At 38.8% G+C, this 24,737-nt stretch overlaps 1 protein-coding gene across 1 annotated transcript in view; it reads right to left on the bottom strand.

Moving 5' to 3' along the window:
• Positions 1–24,737, bottom strand: part of LOC113061661 (thyrotropin-releasing hormone-degrading ectoenzyme-like) — a 132,546-nt gene that overhangs the window by 9,887 nt on the left and 97,922 nt on the right. Inside the window, exons 9-15 of the mRNA XM_026230974.1 lie at positions 24,428–24,615; positions 16,993–17,081; positions 15,152–15,285; positions 14,960–15,015; positions 6,917–7,064; positions 5,618–5,715; positions 5,300–5,407 (exon numbers count right to left, since the gene is read on the bottom strand). Coding sequence (XP_026086759.1) covers positions 5,300–5,407; positions 5,618–5,715; positions 6,917–7,064; positions 14,960–15,015; positions 15,152–15,285; positions 16,993–17,081; positions 24,428–24,615 — 821 coding nt within the window. The remainder of the gene's footprint in view (positions 1–5,299; positions 5,408–5,617; positions 5,716–6,916; positions 7,065–14,959; positions 15,016–15,151; positions 15,286–16,992; positions 17,082–24,427; positions 24,616–24,737) is intronic.

The following is a 24,737-nucleotide window of genomic DNA, read 5'->3' as shown; positions in this document are numbered from 1 at the left end:
GAAATTTTTCAGGGAACATACAATATGTCTTCCAGACGCTTTTGTTCTTGATGCAATGTATAAAGTTTTTTATTTATTTATTTTTTTGTGAATTTTAACAGTGTTTATTTCCAATAGGGATTAAAAAAAACTGTTATTAATTCACTTAATTCACTATACCAAAAATTCAGCTGGATTTAATTTAACCGGTCTTTAATTTCAGATTTTTTTTTAAGGCTGTGCTTTCCTGTTTATAATCAGTAAAGCACATGAGATGGATTTGTCAGCTGTGACATTATCATCACCTAAACCATAAAAAGACATAAAGGTCAAACACATTCCTCTTTTATGATTGTGCTCATCCCTGAATATCAAGCTGAACAGATTCTTTTTATTGTCCCAGTAGGACTGGAGGTCATTTGAAAAAGGACAGTGAAGGACACATTTGGTGGGTCCAGACTCCAGCAGTCAGGTAAAAGGAACACAATACAGTTATGACATATCCATAAAATGCAAAATGTAGTTAAAATTGTCAAAATTATACACAATACTCAGTATCAAATGGATGGTATAACTACAGTAATCACATAAAAAAAATGTAGAAGAAAGGCAGGTTACTCTCTAGCAGATGAATTTCAGAACTAATTTCTCACCATCTGTTGACTTTGACAGACATACAAGAGAAACTAAAGCATTTTCATTCTGGACGAAAAGTATCTGCTAAATTCCATGTAACAAATCTTAGGTACGAGTGTTTTCACGAGCTCTAACTCTCTGGCAGTGGATAACACTAACGTGTCCACATGATGATCTAGCAGGAGGGACTGTGTTCAGTACAGAGACTTCCTGACTGTTTCAGACACGATCAGAAACCTCACACTGGACTCCACGGGGTAATAATTACAGAGCCACTGTTAGAGCAATTGAGCAGTTTCAGGCCAAAAGATTGGAAAATCTTTGACTGAGCAGGTCAAACACTGACTTAATTCGACTGGGTGTGTATTTCACATGTTGAAAGCAGGAATATTTGGCCACAAATCTTTAAAATTGAGCAGCCTGCTATCATTACAGTCATAAGCCTCAGCACATTATATGAAGCCATGGTCGATATGTAACACATTTTATATGTAATAAAGAATTTGTGTGTGTATTTAAGGTCTGTCTGTCAATTTTAGGCTCAATTTTGAAGAAGCCAGCTAGCAAATTTCAAATGCAACTAAGGCACAGGTAAGGCTGGGAAAGACTTAGCTTTATCCTGGCCACAGATCAGAAATTAATGAGGGTTTGGGACAAAAAGGTACCAAATTGGATAAAAATGCAGATTAAATTAAATCTATTAAAATAAATCGAATGTATTAGGCTTGTCGCAAACAAATTGAAAATGGACTGAAAAGTGTTAATTGCAACATTAATTATAGATCTGCTCATCTCACATCATATTTCTTTTTATGTGTTTTTACAGTGTTGCTCATTATTACCTATCACTTATGATTCTGCTTAGTTTATGAATGCTGTGGCCAATCAGAGGCGTTCAGATAAGTTGCTAAAAATTAGGTTACATACTTTCAGCAATACCATGGAGTTGGTCCACCCTTCCCCTTATTTGACTGAGGTTGTCAGTGTGCACTATTGTAACACCACGCCAGCAGAGGGAGCCTTCACCTCAGTACTGACTGTTTACCGCTCCATGTGCTTCTACAATCATTTCCTGTTATGGACTATTGAACACGAGTTAGCGTGTTCATACTTTGCGAAGTATTGGCAGTTTACCTGCCTTATCAAGTGTTTTCCCATTGATTATTTTAACTGCCTGTATGTGTATGATTCTGCCTTTTCCACGTTCTTGCTTCTTGGATTGCCCCATTGGATTTACTGCCTGATTGGATTGATGTTTGTGTTTGACCTATTAGCCTGCCTACTCGTCTCTGCCTATTGAATTCTCCTTGTGCTGACTCTCTGCCTGGTTTAACAACTCTGTCTGTAGGATCTTTCTCTAATAAACTTTTGCAAATGGATTATAATACTGCCTCAGCCTCCTCGGTACAGAATACTTCACCACAACTGATTCCAGTAGAAGTTACAAACATGCAAGCAGCACTCGCTTATCAAAGGGAAGTATTAAAGGGGTACCAAGATCAATTGGGAAAACTTCAAGCGGTCAACGAGCACTTGATGAACTACATACAGTCTCTCCCATTAACCACGCCTAGAGTGGTGAGTTTTGCATTACCCGATAAGTTTGATGGTTCTGCTGATTGATGTAGAGGCTTTGTTCGACATGTAAAAATTTATTTAGATAACCAAGAAGAAAAGTTAAATTCTGACGATAAAAAATGTGCCATCATGATGTCACTGTTGTCTGGAAAGGCGATCGACTGGGCTGCAGCCGTTTGGTAGACAAACATGCAATTTAGACAATTGTTTGACTACTTCATTCAACAATTACAAGAAGTGTTGAATATCCTGCAGGGGCCAAGGATATCTCAAACCAGCATCTGTGAATGTCCCAAGGTAACAGAACAGCCGCTGACTACGCCATTTTGTTTCATACGCATACTGCTCAGAATGGATGGAATGATGTTTCTCTCAAAGCTGTGTTCCAGAAAAGCCTCAACGAAAAGCCTCAACAGGCAGAATTGGTATGTAAAGGAGAATGTTTATAGTTTACTGACTTTGTCACGCTCACTATCAAGATCGATAATCTAATGAGACAAAACCCACAAAGAAGGCATATGAGAGAGATTCCACCTGTTACCACAAGTGTTACTCAAGCCATACTTACATCTACCACCAAGTTCAGTGAGGAACCAATGCAATTGGGTTTTGCCAAACTTTTGCCAAAGGACTTAGGCCCTGTATTGATTATAGAAGACTGAATGATGTTAATGTTAAATTCCGGTACCCCCTGCTACTGGTTCCTTCAGCCCTGGAACAGCTCTGTGAGGCACGAATATACACCAAACTCGATCTACAGAGTGCATATAACTTGATTCGAAAATAAGGATGGCGACGAATGATAAACTGACTTCCTCACCATTAGGGGGCACTATAAGTATCAGGTCATGCCGTATGGATTTGCCAATGCACCAGCTGTCTTCCAGTCCTTCATTAACGAGATCTTGGGGCAGCTGTGGGCAGCTGTGGCCTAATGGTTAAAAAGCTAGACTAGTTACCAGAAGGTCGCTGGTTCGAGTCTCGGAGTTGTAGGTGGGAGGGAGTGAATGAACTGGTTCTCTTCCTCCCTCAATACCCATGGCTGAAGTGACCTTGAGCAAGGTACTGAACCCCCAGTTGCTCCCCGGGTGCTGGATCTATAGCTGCCCATTGCTCCGGGGGTGTGTTCATGGTGTGTTCCCTTCTCACTGCTCTGTGTGTGCGCTTGGATGGGTTAAATACAGAGCACCAATTCTGAGTATGGGTAACCATACTTGGCAAATGTCACAACTTTCACTTTCACTTCAGAGACTTGTTGAATCAGTATTTAATTGCCACATTGATGACATTCGTATATACTCCAATTCAGAAGCAGAACACATTAACCACGTCAAGATGGTCCTTACTCGGCTCCTGAAGAATCTTCTGTACGTCAAGGCAGAGAAATGTGAGTTTCACGTCAGGCAGACATCATTCCTCGGTTAGTCACCAGGGTCTCAAGATGGATGAAGCCAAAGTCAAGGCAGTCACTGAATGGCCACAACCATCCACCGTCAAGGAGCTTCAAAGGTTCTTGGGATTTGCTAATTTCCTCAGACAGGAATCAGAGCTGTGCTCTCCCAACACCATGGCCAACTAGGTAAACTGTATCCCTGTGCATTCTTCTCAAGAAAACTTACATCAGCTGAAATAAACTATGACATTTGAAATAAAGAACTACTGTTCATGAAAGCAGCAATTGAGCAATGGAGACACTGGCTCGAGGGAGCAGTCCATCCTTTTCAGGTGATCACCAACCACATGAACTTAGAATATATCAAAGGTGCCAAGAGACTCAACCCACACCAAGCACACTGGTCTCTCTTCTTCACCAGATTCCAATTCACAGTGACCTATCATCCAGGCAGCAAAAACAGTAAAGCAGATGCTCTTTCCAGGAAGTATGAGCTTACCCTTCAATGTCCAAAGATGTCACTGCTTATGTAAAAGCCTGTCAGGTCTGTGCTCAATCCAAGACCCCCAAGGAGTTACCATCAGGACTTCTCCAACTGCTGCCCATAACCCAACGTCCTTGGTCTTGTCTCTCCATAGACTTTGTTACTGACTAACCTCCGTCCAATGGTTTCACGTCAATCCTAGTTATCAACGATTGATTCTCGAAGTCATGCCAGTTGATCCCCTTAAAAGGACTCCCCACAGATTCTGTAATGCCACGTTGCAGAGGGAGCCTTCACCTGAGTACTGACTGTTCACGGCTCCCTGTGCTTCGACAATAATTTCCTGTTTGGGACTATTTAACATAAGTCAACTTGTTTATACTTTGCGAAGTAATGCCAGTTTACCTGCTTTACCAAGCATTTTCCCATTAATTATTTTGACTGCCTGTTTGTGTATGATTCTGCCTGTTTTCACGTTCTTGCTTCTTAGATTGCCCCATTGGATATACTGCCTGATTGGACTGATGTTTGTGTTTGAACTATTTGCCTGCCTACTTGTCTCTGCCTATTGGATTCCCCTTGAGCATGTTGAAAGATCGGACTGCCATTTCGGTACTGACTCTCTGTCTGGTTTAATGATTCTGTCTTTAAGATCGTTCCCTAATCAACTTTTGCAAATGTATTCTAAAACTCTCTAAACCTCCTTGTTACAACTATATATGTGGTCTTTCATGTGTTTTTTGGCATGCTACAAACTGTTTGGCACAAGCACACATGCACACACACACACACACACACACACATGCAAAAAATAATAAATCCTAAAAGCGGGGCTAACACAATATCAAGTGTAGAGTAAGAACTCAGACCCACAATCCTTTTTATTCTCTGTTATGGTCATTAGTCCCTGCCGGTTGCATGGTGTGTTTGACAATGCGATACTGCATACATGAATGTGAACATTGCTGTGGGAGGCAGGGAAAACAAATTAGATGAACAAATGTGTGTTACCATGGACACTTGGAATACAGCTCCTACTGTATGAATCTTGGCAGGGTTGAACATAAAGAACAATAGCCAGTCATATTTTGCAATATATTTGTATGATTTTAGCAATAACAATTATAACATATCTTTTGTGAATGTGCATTACATAAATTGTTTGTACACCAGGTCACACCTGTGTGTAGGTGTGGGTGTCATTGTGTAAATTCTCTAAATTTGCTCACCTGTTCTTGTTGCTGGAAATCCAGTCTGAAATGAGAGAAACAGCCTGTCGGTGACAGTGTTTGTTTCCAAAACTGCAGGCCAGCATCATTACCTCTCTCTGTAGCTCTCTAAGGAAACAATGGGAAGGATACCAGCAGAAAAGTACATCAGCAGGAAGTTAAAGATGGAGGAAGGGGGAAATTAAAAATGAAATACTACTGAGGTCATTCCCATCTCTGGGGGAGAAAATAACTGACTCACACTTTGCAATTCGGAGTCCTTACTTAGACCACATATCTGTAATATATAATTCAATAAATATGTAATTCAAGACTCACTCTGTCCGATAAGCCCCCTGCATGAAGGAGCCCTGAGGGGAAGTGGCTGGCCAGCCCAACTTGTGATACTTTGGTTCCACCAGTCTTAGAACATAGACCTAATGAAACAGAATTAAATGAAGCAAAACAACAAAACAAAACAAACAACAAAATGAAAAGTAAAGCAAAACCAAACAAAAGTGCAAAACAAAACACATAAAAAACTATAAGTATGGTTGCCATGTTGAGACAAGGATTTAAATTATTATAGTTTTTTTTTTTATCATGTATAGTTCAAGTGTGTGTGTGTGTGTGTGTGTGTGTGTGTGTGTGTGTGTGTGTGTGTGTGTTTTGACTCGCCATACGGTTGAGGGAAATGTCGCAGCAGGTAATGTCATGGCTAATTTAGCATGACTGCTTTCCTTCATGCCCTCTTACTGAGACAAGTGAATGATCGCAATTAGACCTTGCTATGCTGCAATTAAATCCTTTACACACACTTACACAGATAAAAGCACGTAAAAGCTTATAGAGGACATTGTTTTTCATAACGTAGTGGACCTACACCTGACTAGGTGCCTGCAGCTTTTCAAGCTGTTACTACAGCAACTAAATGACGTATTCTTATTTTACCATTAACCTCGGTTTGACGATTAGTCATACTGTGTTTGTGTGTGAACAGGCCAAAATACACTGGCCAGCACACACACACAGACAGAGGGGTTTGGAGTGACAGGTTGAAACACCTGATCACATGACTGAAGGCTCCTGAATAATCTGCTCAAGCTCTTTTCTCGAATTACATCCTAAACATCTGCCCTGTCTCACAGTAAACACAGTAATGGAAAGAAATAGAGAGAAGATGCTATAAAATTCATCACACTCTCACTGCAGACACTAAAGGGTCATCCATTACAGAGGAGGGGCAGAAATGACTCATGCGCACAGAGGGATTGTGGGTAGGCGTTTGAGTGATATTTTGAACAACAAAGTGATTAATGAATATGAAAGCAGGTGGACGGGTAAGACAGGGAATGTATGAGAAGTAGTATGATATTTTGAACATTAGCTATGGTGGAGATTTGACAGACACTGTTTTACTACATATGAGTTTATAAAATGCTGCAGCAAACAGGCATTGTTTCATGAAATACTGTATTTTGGACTGCTGTTTTGGATGATGATCAGAAGAGGTTTTGAGTTCAATCTGTCTGGTGGTGAGTCAAGTCATCTGAGACGTGCTGCTAGATATCCGCCGTGTCTTTCTTATTGCGCTAGTCAAGGTTAAAAGACAGAAAACTGATCTGAGATCAGACTCACGCTGAACAGGCTGTGGTCTTCAGTGCGGTCCAGGAGTTTGTCCAGCTGGTAAAGAGCTCGACTAGCAGCGTGCCACGGCAGAAACTCAGTCTCCTGAGACAAATATGAGATCATCTGCAGGGGGACGTTTTGGGGCAAATACCCTGCTCTAGAGAGAGAGAGAGAGAGAAAAAGGAAAGCATGAGGATCAGACACATATTTCCATATTTTGCATATTTTCCCCTTGGAAGACACATCGTTAACACTGGATTACAAACAGTTCATTTTGTTCCTCATTATTCGTTGAGAATAACTGCCAGGCATTGTGCCTTGCGTTTTGAGTCATAATGTGCTGTAAGAAAAAAATTATAATAATAAATAAATAATTTCTCCTGTACGGCTACAGTCGTGTTCAATTTGCATAATTCCATAATACATAAGATATTTTCTAAAACACAGACATGAGCATTAACAGCACATATTCACTGTAATTTGGAGCGGCACATCAAGTCCCAGATGTACTTCAGCAGGACCTTGGGCTCTAGTCAAATGAGACTGTGTTTCTAGGCCACACATCGGTACCTCCTCCATTTATTTTAATTTCATATTTCCTTCTGACTTTCCCTTTAGTCTTTTAGAAACTCTCACAAGCCTCTCATGAGAGTGGGAAAAAAAGAGAAGTGGCTGACATCCTTAGAGCAAAAATAAAAGAGAGAAGATAATTTCCAAGAGTCTAGAATCCAGAGAATGCTTTGGTTTTTGCTAAAATACACACCTTTGGCCACCCAGAATGCCGTTCTTGAAACCCAAACATCATGAGAATGAGTTTTGCATACCCACGCAACACTAAAAAAATCGAAAACATCGAGTTGAGATCATATTTATGTTCCACCTGTACTGCTGAAGGCCTTTCTCTGACTCATGTAGGAAATGAATCTTAATTTCTCACAATTTCATGCAGGGCACATTAATGCTCCCTATCAGAGGTCAGACGAAAAAGGAAGTGATCAGACTCATTAAATTCCCGCGGACAGATTCACCCAACACACATTTAATTGGGACATTAATCACAGTTACTCACAGACACCCACTGTTACCCAAGGAGGGTTTTAACATTTTCAGGGAAACTGATTTGCATTCACATTAGCAGGAGACAATTGAGGATGAGAGGAACTAAAAACAAACTATTTCCATGGTGAAGCAGCAAATGAGTTTATAAATGAATACCGTTTAACTGAAAAGAGTTTTATCTCAAGGTGTTCAAAGAGGTTTGTGTCTGAGATCAGGAACCACGCTCTTCTTCCTTTTCAACAGTCTATTAATATATGTGACGAGTGGGGCGGGGCCGAGAGATGTGGGAACGAGCGAGGCCGGTAGAGTGATTGGGAAATGAACGACACGAAAACAAAACAGCGCATCAGCCCCTCACGGACGACTGATGGGCGAAAATCAAAAGCAAAACCTAAAATAAAATCCAGGCCTGGTCCTCTCTCACTATCGTCGCTCCAGTTTTATATCCTTCCATCTCCTATGTGGGACTTGAGACCGGCGGTGGGGCGCAGGTGTCGCAGATTTCCCAATCACTCTACCAGCCTCGCTCGTTCCCACATCTCTCAGCCCCGCCCCACTCGTCACAATATATTACAGAAGGAAGGACAGTTTTCAAATCAGATATCTTTGCAGTAATAACTCATTAATAACTGATATTCAGTGCAGAGCTGAAGCATAGTAGCTGCTCATTGGGCAAGTTTTCATTTCTAATAATTCAACAGTTTGAGGTCAATAATTTATCTATTACCATAAACACATAAATATGTGTTTAGGATGCAGTCTTGACACAAAGAGCTTAGTGTGTTTCTCTTTGAGCTTCAACACTTTAAAACTTAGCAGTCTATAAATTACTATAATTATCAAACATTAAAGTATGCTTCTTCAGAGGAAATATAAAGCGTTTGACATGATGGTTGTCATTTATATTTAGAGACACTTCCATCATTACCACATTCCAACAGTAGCAGCTGGAATAAGGTCATTTAGTTTATCCTCTCCATAAAAAATTCTCTTTTCTTTATGCATTATTCAGCGGAAATATTCATTAAAAATAAAAGAACACAACATGACCATAAAACTATGATGAGGCACTGACGTTTTCCCTGCTGTTAGTAAGCACAGTAATGAATGAGTTGATCACTCCCATGCTTTTGGCACGTGAAATCACACACACACACACACACACACAGTCAGTGAGTTGAAAATAAGAGTATGTGGCTCTTGAACAGAGAGGGAATTGTTTTAACATGATTTTTTTAATCTAAATTAAAAAGCTGTTTCATTTTTAAACAAGGCAAATATCACTGACATTGAAATAACTCATTAGTAACATATTAGTCTCCTAAATAAATAGTTATTCTAAATTGGCCTGTAATTGTAGCTCATTTAGTCAGAGCTTTAGCAGAGCATTTCAAAAAGGCCTATTAAGAAACTCTATCACTATTGTGTCAAAAGAAAATAATCTGAAAAATCTCATATATTCTAGCACCGTTCTTTAATTCCTTCTTGCTGTTGTGTGAGAAATTACATAATTGTCGACAGGAGTTTTACAAGTGCCACAAACAAACCTTATGCCTCTACGGCAACAATCTGCTGATACTAATATCAGGTTAGAAACAGATTGGCATTTCTACAGAAGTGTGTGCCAAGACAAGTGATTGCAGTAATAACAGCAACTGTTAATTGCTTTAATTTAGTTTAGTAGAACTGAAGCCACACTCAACGTAACTGCTAATTTAACACTATAATTTGTTGATTTATTGAATGAATGAATGAATGAATGAATAGAGGCACACACTGGTAAAATAAATATTTGTAAAATTGTAACTATAAACAGCTGATCACTTTTTATGAATCGACAGCCTGTCTGCTAATCTTCAACGTGGTAAAGCATTTGATTTTATTTTCCATACTTATTAATAAGATAAATTATCAGAAATGCTACTCACAAACAAGTCATAAATCTGAATAGTTTTGAATCTTGTTTCAAATATATATATATATATATATATATATATATATATATATATATATATATATATATATATATTAACCTGGGGGCTTGTTGGTAACTTAAAAATGTTAGAAGACAAAGTGAAAAAGTACATTTTAAACCCTGATTAACATATTTCCTATTTTTCTTCGTTGTGCTTTTGTTTTGTAATCTTTTAGTTTGCCTTGTTTAGTTCCTGTTCTTGTTTCCCCTTGTTAATTGATTGATTCCACCTGTGTCTTGTTAGTCTTATTACGCCAGAGCTGGGAAGAGTGAACATTTTAATAACTCTTGAGCTTTAAAGATGCACAAGCTATGCGATTACCCCAGTTATTATTTTAATAAATTAACAATGCACTTAAAATATCATCTTTATTCTCAAACTAGGGTTCACTAACACCAGCTTCTCCTCCATTGATCCAGTGATTCATAATTATAATAAAGGCTGACTGAGCTTTGTGAGGCAGTATTGATCTGTGAGTGAATCCCATGAGCACCAGGGGCATTTAATTATGTATCATTACTGAAGGCATCAGCACCCGTTCAGTTTCCTCAGTCATACCAGCACTCTTCATCATTCCTGTAATTTACAGAGAAATGAGACATTTTACATATTGTGATTAATGATAATGCTGTTTTTAATATGCAGGCTGGCATTTTCACTTCTCAACTAAGTAAAAGCCAATAACCACCTCCACGGATCTGAGCCCTGAGGCTGAACAAGACATCCTGTTAACATCCGCTCTTATTTATTAGAATTAGATGTAAACAACAGCAGAGAGAAACCATATGTACAAGCCTGACTGAAACTCAGGAACAAAAGGATTTGCCTTCAGTCCTGTTAAGTTTCAATTATCCAGCACTTCAGTAAACGAGGCAGAGCCGAATAAACATACTAAATGAATATGATGTACCACAACGCAGGGGAACAGGTTTCCATTCCCAGCTCAAAGTGACATCAATAAACAAAAGTTTTCCTGCAGGTTTGTCACCAGTTGACTGAATCGTCATGCTTAGGAAACATCTGTGGCCAAAAACACAATCCTCCACATGCCTGTTAAACCCCTGTCTAGCTCAACGTGAGGCACATAGTACCAGCAATGTTTAAGAAAGTCCATCAGTGATACTCAAACACTGTTTTGGCTGCCGACTTATTCTAGCTGCCAGTTATCAAAATGTCCTACATTAAAGGGGTCATATGACGTTGCAAACAAAAAAACATTATTTTTTGTATCAGGTGTAATGCAATATGTTGATGTGGTTTAAGGTAAAAAAAGGAAGAAAATAAACAATATTTTCCACATAATGTACATAATTTTGCTCCTCTATGCCCAACCTTTCTGAAATGCATTTTACGCCCCTTGTGATACTGTGATGCCGTCTCTCGGCACAACTAGACAATGAAAATGCCCACACTGCCAGAATTACAAATCCCTGCCTAGTGTGGAAGAGCACAGCTAAAATGAGAGAAAGGAGGCAGGAGTGGCGGAAAATGCAGCTAGGCACCTAACAAGTAGGTCCAAAGGCCAACTTCAGAAGGAGTGAGTCTTGACCCCCCAAAGTAAAGGAGATAAGTGGACTTGAGGCTTTAGAATAGCATCCTAAACCACAGCTTAACTTAAGCTTCTCTGGCCGGAGGCCTCAGCATCAGCGCACCACAGAGGAAACATGTGCCCAGGGGGTGTCTGCCCACTGACTGGCCACCAAAACTGAACTGCCGGGAGCAATCAGGAGAAAATCGTACAGATTAAGCTTCAGCCACGTCTATATCATGGCATCCAGCCACAGTGAAGCTGGATGAGTCAAAGAGTACCAGAAGGGACAGTGCAATATCTCTCAAGTCGCAATCAGGTACACCAGAGCCTGACCAAAAGCTCTCCGTACCCCGGGCCTCGGCCCCTGCCTCGACAGGATTTCTGCTCCATAATGAGAAGCCCAGAAATGTTAATTGCTGTCAGTGAGAGGAGTTTCCCCCAGGACCACACAAGGATCTGATATGCCTGCCTGTAAAGGGGGCATGAACGCAGACCTCCCTGGTGGTTGATACAAAATACCTCAGCTGTGTCGCCAGTGCACAGTGACACATGGCGACTTCTTAGGTCCGGGAGAATGTGTTTCAACTTTGCTAGAAACATGGACAGCATCTCCAGACAGTTGAAGTGGCACGTGAGATGGCGGCCGCTCCACGGGCCGACCGGCCACTCATGACTGCTCCTTAACTGATGAGGGCTTGTCCGTTGCTAGCATACATGGCAACAAGGAGCTCCCAGCAACATGCCATGAAAGCATGCAAAGAAAATACCTTTTGGTCTTTAAACAACCACTGTAGGTGTCTCATGTACGGCAGGCCAAAAGGTATCACATTGACGCAACTGTCATCAGACCCCACAGTCTTTGAAGTTGCTTGACAGTGAGTGACTGGCCTTCTTTCAACATTTTGACTGCCATGATGATTGACTCAAGCTGAGCAGGGGACAACCGTGCCTTCATCGTGGTCGAATCCAACACCACACTTAAATAAGTGGTCCTCTGTAATGGAGAAAACACACTTTGCTTGGCATTTGGTCTTAACCACAACTCTTTCATATGAGGGAGAATGACCTATCAGTGACGAAGTGATGTCTGCTATGAATGAGCTAATATCAACAAATGATTGATGTAGTTGAGTATGTGGATGCCCTGGAGTCGCAGAGGAGCCAGAACAGCATCCACACACTGGGATAGCGAGGTGAAAGGAGTGATGAGTATAGGGGCCCAAAGCTCATCAAAAAAAAAAAAACAAAAAAACAATTAGGACCCCATAGCCATATATATATATATATATATATATATATATAAGACACTATAGTTAATTTATGTAAGTGAGGATAGCAAAATAAAATAAACTGTAACATATTATACCCAAAAATTCTACATACAGTGAAGTACAAGTAAAATTTGTATAGTAAATTTGAACTAAACTAAGTATAGTTATTGTCAACAAAGTATTGACAGTTGTGCAAATATTGTCATACCAACAGTTGTCTGAAGTTTTAGTTGACTGTAATTCATTGCATACCTTTCTATCAGAGTTATCTGACATTATCAAAATGAATTTGTTCTTACACAGTTCTTTTCAAATGTAATTACCATTTTCTAAACAATAGCAAACAAACTGTGATAAATTGTGTCACGATACACTCGGGGAGGAACAAGGAGATGAGGAGGATACTTCAACTTGGATTTAATTAAACAAAGGGATACCAACACAGGAACAAATGAAGTATGTTTAACCTCAGACAGAGAACTGGGAACACTTTACATACACCTGCAAACCCCAGCTATGGCCCTGGGCTTGTCAGAATGAGCCGTTTTGGGAGGATGTGGTTGACTATGGAAGAATATCTCTTTGGATTTTGGAGACTTTACTCTTTGCAATTTTATAGATCTTCTTTATACACCAAGAGCTTGTAACGCTCCAAGGAGAAAGGAACAATTTTAATCACATCATATGACCCTTTAAGCAGAATGAGTAAGAGTTTTTGTGTTAAACAGAGAGGACCTTAGGGAGAGCAGTGGTTCCTGGAGGGACTAATGGCAGCTTGGCAGCCTGTGGCACTATAAACTCTCTCTACCTTTGTCGTTCTGTCTCTTCCTCTTACATTAGGACGTTCATGAGTTTCCAGCTACTGATGAAGCTCTGGGGGATCGACACAATTAGGCAGCAGCAGAAAGGCTGGACCACAGAGGTTTTTTCTCACATTTTTATTATCCGCTATTGCAGTAACGGCTCAGTAGTCTCAGTGCAGGTTTCATTTTGATGAGCTAAAGGGGAGTTCTTCTGCAACATCTTCAGGCTAAAGGAAAAAAGAGAATTACAGTACAAGAACTGCATCTGTCAGTAATGAACATCCTAATGAAGTTGACTGGATGGCACTGTTTTTCAGGTTTGTGATGGCTTTTTCAAGATCATTTTTAGGCTGACCAAAAGAAAATCTGTGTTACTTTTGATATTTAGGCACATTTACAGCACTGTTGATTGGCTATCAAGAGTGATTATCTAGGTCCACTTCAGAAGAGTAGCTTATGGAGATTTCAAATACAGACTACATGACAGGATTTGATCATAGTAATTCTCCTAACATCAGCAGATCAAACAGATTCTGAATACTATATCTGATGACTATTTGAATTAGCTTGGCAAGCACTATTGAAGCATGCAGCTTCAGAGGATGTGAAACAAACACTTTATGTAGAAAACTAATGAGACAGTTTTGGAATTTCATCCAAAATAATGTCTCGGCTGACATGTGATCAGACCTGACTAAATAAGTGTTCAACTCTTGCAACACTTAGACTTCCAGACTGATCTGTCAGTCATGATGAAATCATCTGAAATCCCAAGAAGATGAAGATCCATTTTCACTGCTCTAACTTTAGGTATAAGTGCCTTGTGTGTTCTTTGACGTAAAAAAATTATAACAGCTCTTTTAGGGGAAAATAGGTTTTAGAAATTCAAGATTAATCCACTCAGTGTCATTTATGAATGCAACTTATTATTAAAACAGACATTTGGAAGTATATATATATTTTTTTTTTATGAACAGAAATCATTTAAGTGCAGGTACATTTTTGCAAAAGTGGGGGGGGAAATTTAACCTTTTAAAACCATAATGGTTGTGTTTAATGGCATAACAAATAAATTGGTACATTTAGTCAGTAGAAATATATATATAGATTTACTTGCTTAATTGTGACCTTTGCAAATCTCACAGAGATGCATTTGATGTTTTTGTGCTAAAAAAAAATCCAGAATTGGTCTCAAAAGGCTTTTATTATACAAGAGTTTTTCCTCACTGGTAGGTAAACGAGCCCCTGAAATAATGTTACAGTTACCATGACAATAAAAAGCAGCACACAAATAAAGCTGAATTAGACTGAATAGTCCAGCGCTTCTCTGTGGGGGTGTGAAGGAGGTTAAATGGATCTGTAGTGCAGGTTTCAGGCTCTGAATGACTCTGTGTGTAACAAACAGAACCCACCTTGCCAAGTTGAAGACGTCATCAATCAGACCAGCCCTGTTGCCCACTGAGATGATCTGCCGGCAGAGAACAAGGAGAGACATTTATAATGCAGCAGGAACCATGCAGGAGAGAATGGGGAAAAAGAAGGATCATGACAGAAAAGACAGAAAAGAGAACTCAAAAGATGATGGACTGACAGAGAAAGTTTACCGTTGGGTTGGTCATCAGCTGCTGAATGAGAAGTCTCCAGTTGTGAAGGTCGTAGTTCACTCTGAAGTAGCCCGTTTGATTGATGTTGCCCAGCAACCACGTCTCGCTGCCCACGTGACCCACTCTGTGCGTCTCTATAAATACACGAGTGAAAAAAAGAGCATAAAACAAACGTTTAATGACACTTCTGACAGCTCACTGTAGCTTGACTCACACGCATATGAGCAGAAACACACTGCGCCAAATGACATCCAGACACTCAAAGACAGATGTGAATATCATTAGACAACAGAAAGTAAAGAATCAAAATATATTTCTAATGAAATATTACAGAAAATAAAACAAGCTGTTCACTGTGGCTCATATGGACTGATATATTCTGCCTGAGAGTGCACTCACAAAGCTTTTTATTCATATCAGTGTTTAAAAGTGTAAGCGCATTTATCATCTTTGGAATGAACTTATAAAGCAGTCCTGCATGAAAATATACATGAAGAAACAATGCATTCAGCATTTCGTAATGCACAACATCTGTAATCTAATGTGTTTGCCACATTCTCATCTTGTAATGTTCCAGCCAGACCTTGTGCTTTTTCATGGATAACAAATGCACTGGTTAAGTGCTTTCGAGCACTCATGGACTCAATGCATTTGAAGTGTATCATGATCCAGGGAGCATCCAAGCATCAGCGGGCAGATTGCAAGAGTCAGGCAGTGAGTTAATGCATATAAATAGGGCCTCTGTTACAGTCTCTGTTTCTCTGTCTCAGCTGCTGTGGATCTGCATTGTAACCCTGATGAGGGCTGTTTTTGAGCTAAAAATGGAGGCTGTTTAATGGTCTCACAATCAGAGGAACTCTGAGCTCTGAGTCACATGGATCACTTCCAGACCAAATTCAATTCTAGCTCTCGGAATTTGACTCGCTGTGGCTCCATCCGAAGAAAATCCACCTCGTTCTCCCAATGGAGAGGAAAGGAATGGAACAGAATTGAATTTAATGATGGTGGACGTGGAGCTGCTGCATGAATGTGTGACTCAGAGATGAATAGTTTGTTGAATGTGTTGTAAAAGGACATTTACATAAAAGACCTCTCAAGAGCTGATTTAGTTGAATTTAATGAGCAAATCCAATTGAATTTTTACTTTTATCTTTATTTATTTTTTTTGTGTCGCTGGTTGACATCAGTTCTTGACTTCATATGTCTAGAACATGGCAATTGATTTCCTATTCAAATATAAGAATGTATTTTTAAAAAATACAATCAACAGTGACTTGTGTACCTATTCTATGATGAGCATGTTTTTACTTTCTTCTAATTAAAAATAATTCTGATATTTTTAGATATCAAAAAAATCAAGTTGATAGCAACAATATAATAAAGGAAAAGCCTTGAGATGCATTCTTGTAACATTTTTCAACTGTGAGGTAAATCAAATCCGTGAAGTGCAATAGACATGCAAACAATATCATGCGGATTCTCATGATTATTCATCAGGGTTAATAAGTCTCTTAAAATATGGTCTAGGTATCCAACAAGGCAAGAGCTCATGACTTAATTATTATAATTTGGTGCGACTCCCCAATTATATTTATGAATTAATTGTCCATGACATTTGTAAAAAAAAAAAAAAAAAAAAAAACCAACAAAAACACTCGTTACCTTGAAAAATTCATTTAAAAACATTTAGAAAATAATTATTAAGATGTGTATGCCCATGTGTTTTCAAGGTGTAAGGAAAATGTGAAAATGTGTATTTTTGTGTGTCTGCTGCTTAAACTACATTACACATATAGAGTCAGTTTGTGATGACCAAATATTAATGAGAACACTCATGGTACCTGTTTTATTGGAGACCCAGATGATGGTCTCTGTTGATATGTGACTGGAGTTTCCCACTGCGAGCGTCAGCGGTATTTGCCACTGGAAGCTGAAATGAGACAAAGAGAGAAATAAAAGCTGAAACACTTCTATTTGATTTTAAATGTCAGTGCCGCGGATATATACTTTATGACCCGCATGATCTCACACATATGGACTCCCACGACTTAATGGGATTGTGGAATATATTTGTGCGATTTCCTCTCTGTCTCAGCACCAGCAGGCAATGTGACAAAATCCGAAATATCATATGATTGTGAAGCTAAAAGAAAGCCCAGCAGTGTCAAAGCTCAAAGAAATCAGCTTTCATTCTTTCCCAGAGTGCTTTGCTATCCCTCTATCACACACACACACAGCTGTGTATCACTCATCACCGGATCGCTGTCATGTTCTGTGTCGCCACCTCATTTTGATGTCGATTCATCTGTGAGTGTGTGCTTTCGTGTGTTAGTGTGTGTATGAACATCCCTAGGTATGAGTGCACATCCAGTAAAAGCCTGTCTGACAGCTGTCACAACGGACGGCCGGTCCTCTTTCAGCTGTCAGAATGGCTGACACACAGGTGGACGTGGTCTGCTCTCTGCCAGCGTAAATTACCCCAGACGTCAAGAACACAGCAGAGCCAACCTATAGCAATAAATACTGTAACATAAACAGATCTGTCAGTGTTTTGGACTTGCTTTTCCTTATTTTACCCGTTTTCCTTATTTGGTATTTTCTGTTCCGGTCCTTGTTGTGTTAATTTGTTTCCAGCTGTATTTGATTTAATTAGTTTATTTGCTCCCAGGTGTGTCCCATGGGTGTCTGGGTATTTATGGTGAGTTCTGTCCCTTGTTTCCTATCCCCTGTTAAGTCATATCTGAGTTCTTGAGTTTGTCTCTTCTGGTTTGTTGGATTAAAGTCCAGTTAAAGTATTCTCCAGTGTCTCTTCGTTCCTCTTCCGTGACATGATCTAATGCAAGACAGAATAATTTGGACATGCTCCAGATAACATATTTTAACTCTACTTGAAAATTTCCCCCCCTTCCTCAACAAAACTATTTCATTGAATGAGTAAAGTTTTATAGAGAGGGAATGATAAAAGTGCACCAGCGGAAGAATATGTATATAAACTAGGGCTGGGCAAGTTAACGCATAAGCATGACTTATGCGAGAACAGTCACGTGAAGATAGTTTTGTTAACTTTGTGGTTTATTATATTGAGTTGTATGAGATGCGGTAACACATGTCCCTCTCACAATATATTGCTTAACAGGTCGAGTGCTTTTGCCGCTAAGAAATATTGACGTAATCATACAGCACATATTAGAATATCGGTCCCACTTTATATTATGTGGCCTTAACTACTATGTACTTACATAAAAAATAAGTACAATGTACTTATTGTGTTCATATTGTATTGTAAAACACTTTTGATGCTATTGAGGTGGGATAGGGGTAAGTTTAGGGAGAGGGTTGGAGGTATGGGTAAGTTTAAGGGTGGGTTAAGGTGTAAAGTATGGGTCAACAGTGTAATTATAAATGTAATTACAGAAATTAAATACAGATGTAATTACATGTAGGTTTTTTTAAATATAAGTACAATGTACAAACATGTATGTACACAATAAGTACATTGTACTAAATTATTCATTAAAATGTAAGTACATAGTAGTTAAGGCCACTTAATATAAAGTGGGTCCAGAATATCTGCAATATCTCACATTCACTGATCTATATATAACTGAACTGTGCTCTTGCCCACTTCTTCTAACCAAGCCAGGGACCTCTGCAGGTCTCTAATTGGAAGGTACGTGTTATAATGTTATGATCGAGGCTCTGGACTCTGAGCATGACCTGTTTTTCTGTAACAAACAATTAAATATTTTCTTTAAAACATTAATGTCCTGGCAAATACAATGTACCTGACAAGTAGTGTGTTTTATATTTAATTTAATTACATTAATGTTATAAGTTGAGATTAAGGCTATAATAAATATTTTAAGTTTGTTATTATGCAAAACCTATTACTTTAGTTAAAGTATTTGAATCAGTAATACTGGGGACCTTTTTTCCCATGCTGGTGAGCCTTTTAGCCCAAACAAAACAAACTACTTTATGATATCTTTTCCCATGAAATGTATCGTTAAATAAAAAGCTGCAATCGATCACTATGGCAGCGGTGAAAAGCACATTTCCCTTAAGGTGTGCCATTAGTCCAATTTTACACTCTTCAGTGCCTGATAAGAAATAATAGAATTACACATAATGGTGTTTTCATTCTTAATCATGAAAATATGTTAATGAATGTCTTTTAAATGACATATCGCATCATATTAAAGCTAAAATGTTTAAAACAATACATCTTTCTTTGTTTTCAGTTTGCAAGTGAACAGTTTAGCTTACTCTCTTGGCTTACCACCACATGCCTTCAGTTAGCAACCTTGTTTACTTAGCATACTGCTAGCTGCTATAGTAAGCTTTGTTCATTAGCCAAAACAAGACGTTTTGATAAGCAATGTTTTATCTTGAGGCAACATGCTAATAAAAATATCCAGAACATCTTAGCAAACACATACTGTAGAAGCACCCTGTCAACCATCACAGCAGACTAGCATCATACAGTAGCAACTTTACACAGGCACGCACCGCATTTTCTTCATAAAATGTCAAACGTTAGTCATCTAAAATGAAAAGAGCAGCCTGGATTATTTGGTGACATCAGTCTCGACTGTGGAGAATAGGTTGGATCATAAAGGATTTGTGTCAGTTGGAAAACTGGACAAAATCTTTCAGGCTGCTGGTGACTCACCTCAAATCATTCATAAGATGACCTGCATTATGTAATGTTCTTAATTATGTCTGAATAAGCCTAAATGAGGATTCTGTGTGACTGAAACTAGACAATAGAACAATGATGGCAACTTTTAATTTCAGCAGAAACAGCTGTAAATGGCAGACTGAAAGTTTACAGTATATCAAACTATAGCACAGTCAGGAAGAAATAATGCATAAGAAGAAACAATATGATCCTGCTGGGAAACAGTATTTAAACGTGTATGTTTGTAAGGGCACTATAGAGACAGATTCTGTGCTAGACGAGCGCTGATAGCAATACTTATGAATTTCAGTGATAATAGAAGCATCTGCTTGTGTTCAGATGAAACCACACACTGGTACATTTACATAAAACTCTGTTCATCAGTGGGATTGAACAAGAGAAGATAGCAAAAGAAAATTAAAGTTCTCCACAGGCTGGTAATTTGGTGGCTGATGTTTATGTTCATTTATGGAAGCGTCTGTTATCGTCATCGTTATTTACATCCCTCAGGAACTTTGCGTTACGGTCCAGAGCTTTAGCTAAAACACGAATCGAGATTTCAGTCTCTGTAGAAGATGGGTACAATCATGTTATTATGTTTATGGAAAGAAGCAATGTTTGTTAGCTGAGGGTTAGTTGTTCTTAATGGACAAGAATATATGGTAAAACCTTTAAATAGGGAACATTCTTTAGTACTTTAATACAACAACTACCTCACATACAGTACTATCAATAAGCAGCAAATTGGTAATTTATGTGAAAGAATTCCTTAATTCAAAGAGTTACCAAAAATATAATAAATGCAATAAATAGGTAGATGAATTGTGTTTTAGTGATTTTACTATGAAACAGAGGCCTTTATAAGTTGGCAGAAAAATTATTATAAAAGGTACCAGTTTTCAATAACTAAACCTTTACATATCTAAAGTACAAAGACAAAGAAAGAAAGAAAGATGGTTGCTAGGGTGTTCCTTGGATGTTCTAGGTAGTTAAAAGTATTTGTTTATTTATTTAGAATAAAAAAGAGAGATACAAATTCAGATAAATATGTAATTTTCAAAACACTGTCTCATCACTGTAAAAGAGTAACAGCTGCAATGTGTCTAGATTTAAAATTCACTGTGATTAACCAGCATCCTCTCTCTCTCTTCTTCATTGGTTGTGAGGTCTCAGTCTCACTGTCTCTTAGTGTGGGCGTGATAATATCTCAAGCTCTCTTTAGGGACGGCTGGCTTTTGCAGTCTGTAATGAGTCACTGGGGGCTTTTGTGGCTCAAAGTGTGCGATAGATCCACACAACACTTTTATCCAACACCAGCTGCACAGAAAAGTAGAAAAACACAATTGTCTTCTTCTGAAACCTTCCATGGATTCACAGATGCTCGAGTTTGTGTTGTGCTTAAGCTGTTGTGTTTATTTACAATATGTGGTGTAGAAATGATTTAGAATTTAAGTCAATCATCCAGCAATGGTATGGAACCACTGAGACCATGAAGAACTGGACAAAGGAAGATGATGTTCTGCTGGATGGGCTAGAGAAGAAATACTGAAAACCATGCCAAAAAATAGGTTGGTGGTGGATTTCTGAAACATCCTGGAACACAATTGTGAAAGAGAATCTTTATGCTGAACACTTATTGCCAATTCAAGGCTTTTAAACATTAAAAGCAGACTTTTATCAGCTAAAACGCAAAGTGGAAAAGCACACATAATTCATGTCCAAGACTTCATACTGTAGGAGATTTTTTTTTTTTCAATGACTGGCATCAACATACAGTGACAGTAATGTATAGACACAAAATCAGAGACTTGAGTCTGAAAACAATTCCTTACTTTAATTACTGTTGCTGCACTTAAGTTGAAGTGTTTATTCTTAAACTGAAAGACAGTCTAGATCTAAAGTCTTTCTACTTTATTCATGTGCCCAGTGGTGTTCAAACTGATGCATGTTTACAGTTAATGTTTCATTGCATTTCAGATGTGTTTTGCAATGTTAACTGTCTAGACACATTCCAGTGATGTCACTTGAACACATTACCGCATTGCATGATGTTTCCATCTAAGCATACTGTGAGTGTATAAATACTGCTGTATATCTGTTTTGTGTGCTCTGTATTATTGCAGTCATACCAAATTTCTCCTCAAGGATCTGCCTTTAGCAATGAGATATTCTTGACTGTAACAATCATTTTTTGTTTGTTTGTTTTGTTTTCCCCGTTGAAAAAAACAGCATATGCTGGTTAGGTATGTTTTGACGCTGGGATGCTGGTTTATGCTGGTTTATGCTGGTCCTTAAACCAGCAAAGGACTGGCACAAAACCAGCAAAGGACCAGCATAAACCAGCAAAGGAATAGCTCAAATCAGCAAAGGACCAGCATAAAACAGCAAAGGAATAGCTCAAACTAGCAAAGGACCAGCATAAACCAGAATCCCAGTGTCAAAACCAGCATATGCTGTATTTCTTTTTCTTTTTTTTCCAGCAGGGTTTCTAGGTTCTTGATGATATTCATTCATGTAACGTTTTTTCTTAAGTAACAAGTTTGACACAGCAATACACCAGCCTCAAGGTGACCTTCACATTCAGTAGTGGCAAAATTTGACTCTATAAGGCTCAGATCCACCAGTAAAATAATTCACAGGAGTTACTGCACGTCCCCATTACAGTCAAGCAGCTTGCAATGCGAAAATTAATATGTGCCTTCAAGCGCTAATAAGTTGTTTATATTCTCTATAACATCACCTCAGCATAAAACCTGTGCTGTGAAAATCCAAATAGTCAGGTAATATACGAGTGCAAATGTGTTAATGATCCTTCATTAACGGTCCACCTTCAGACTTTTTACACTGGTGAAAATAAGCACAGGATCTGCAAAACGGTCCTCTATGATGTCAGATAAAGTATGCTGAAGTGCAAATTATTACACTTATTGCCACTTTCTAATGAAGTTTTGCATCTTGCTAACTTAGTACTGAGGTTTTATAATGGAGAGGAGAACTGTGACCCTGAACAAATATAGGTTTATTAAGCTAACTGCTAATATGCTAACAAGCTGATGTAAACAATCTTACTAGCTGAAGCTCTGAGCTTTTGTAACATTTAAAAGCAAAGTTATCAAAAACAGCTGAATTAGTTTTTAACTAAAAAAGAATTATTTAATGCACATTTAAGAGAGGAATTGAATTAGCATAGCCTATCGAGTGTATGGCTCTTTGCTAGCTGCATTACGAAACTGCTATAACAGAATATCAAAGTGCAGCAGAAAGCCAGCATGTGTTTTGAGTACAATGGTGTCAAATAAATGTCCTTTTCTGTGGCTTTCTGTGGAGTTTGGACCTCAGTCAGACTGTGGACCCTCTTTGAACTTTAATGAGATGGCAGTGGACATGAAACACACTGAAGGGGTGTGAAATACAGGAAACTGACCTTCTCTGTTTTCCTTTTATTGCTGCCAATGTTTCTGTCAGCAGATTTTATTAGGCTGGCTTAAAGCCTCAAGTGAGGTGTTACACTGCATTTACAAAGGTGCCAAATCTCCCTGCATTCTGGCAAGTTGTCTGGTACTCAGCTGAAAACCCGCCTGAGGGGCAAAGCAGGAAAGAGATGCCCCCTACTCGCAACACAGCTTTGCTATTGATTCTTGGAGCAGTTCTGTTTCTGAACGCCTCTGCAGAAGACCTCCACAAACAGAAAACACGCTCATGTAGGAGGAGACGTTCAAAGGAAGGTGGATTTGTCTGCTCTGAACAAATGAACTCCGGAAAGAAGTGAGCATACAGATTTCTACCTGTGTGTTTCATATGTATTACACCAGATGGCTTGATGTGCAGAGTTAGCCTAGCCGCGTAAAAGCAAAGAGCCTTTGATTATTATTAGAAATTCACTAGAATTATCTCCTATTTCTAACTAATAGATTTCATTTTTAACCACATTTAGTGAAAAAGTCACAATAAAGATATGACAAACAGATTACATGCTTACAAGCTTAGGAGTTTGTGTTCTCAAATTAAGAAAGTGTGTCACTTTCTAAATGGCAATACTGCCTAACAACACACTCCACACACTCAAACTGACAGTACAGCATTAAAATTCAATTCTTGACTCAATTCTTGTGCTGCTAACAGCGCCTGATCCAAAACAAAAGGAGGATTTCTAAAACGGATCAGAGGCAGTATTGAATTATTCATCTCACTCTAATGAAGAATTAAACTAATCTATCTGCCAGTGACACACGCAGTTTTCCATGACAATGCAGACGGGTGCCAAAACAGCATGTGGTGGTGACGGGTTAGCATGGGTCGCTAATAATAAATGAAATGCTCAGTTAAAAGCAAATTAATAGCCAGTGAAAACCAGCAAATATTTAATCAAATTTTTAATCAAATTAGTTTCTATTCTATTAGTAAATTCTGGGAGGAGAATTACGGACTGGGCTTTTTACATTATTCAGCATTATACAGGCCTCTGCTGCAAATATCATCATGAATTTTCTGCTACGATGTATGAGCTTATGGAGAATCAATGTCAATGGGTCAGTTGACTGATGGTGTTTCATTTTCAAGTAACAACCTGTCACGACGGACATATGGCAGTCTACCTTTTGTTGAACAGCTCAGGATTCTGGATCTTGGCGTCGGTGTCATAGACAAAGTGCTCTTGTGAGATGGTGACACTGTTGTCAAGACTGTCATTCTTGCTGATGGTGACGACAGGGTAACCCATCTGCAGCGTCCAGCGGTCCATGACCTGCGTGATGTTGATGTCCTTTCCCTCCCGCTGCATGGCCTGTGACACAATATATAAATACATCATACATATACTGACTTCCATGTTGGGTGTCTATTGGCAATAGGAGATGCAAAGATGCAGTGAAAAGTAATTCAGATTTAATGTCTTTAATCGCAGAT

Source organism: Carassius auratus, chromosome 4, assembly GCF_003368295.1.
Source record: "Carassius auratus strain Wakin chromosome 4, ASM336829v1, whole genome shotgun sequence".
NCBI lineage: Eukaryota > Metazoa > Chordata > Actinopteri > Cypriniformes > Cyprinidae > Carassius > Carassius auratus.
This window is presented reverse-complemented; position numbering and strand designations above follow the sequence as displayed.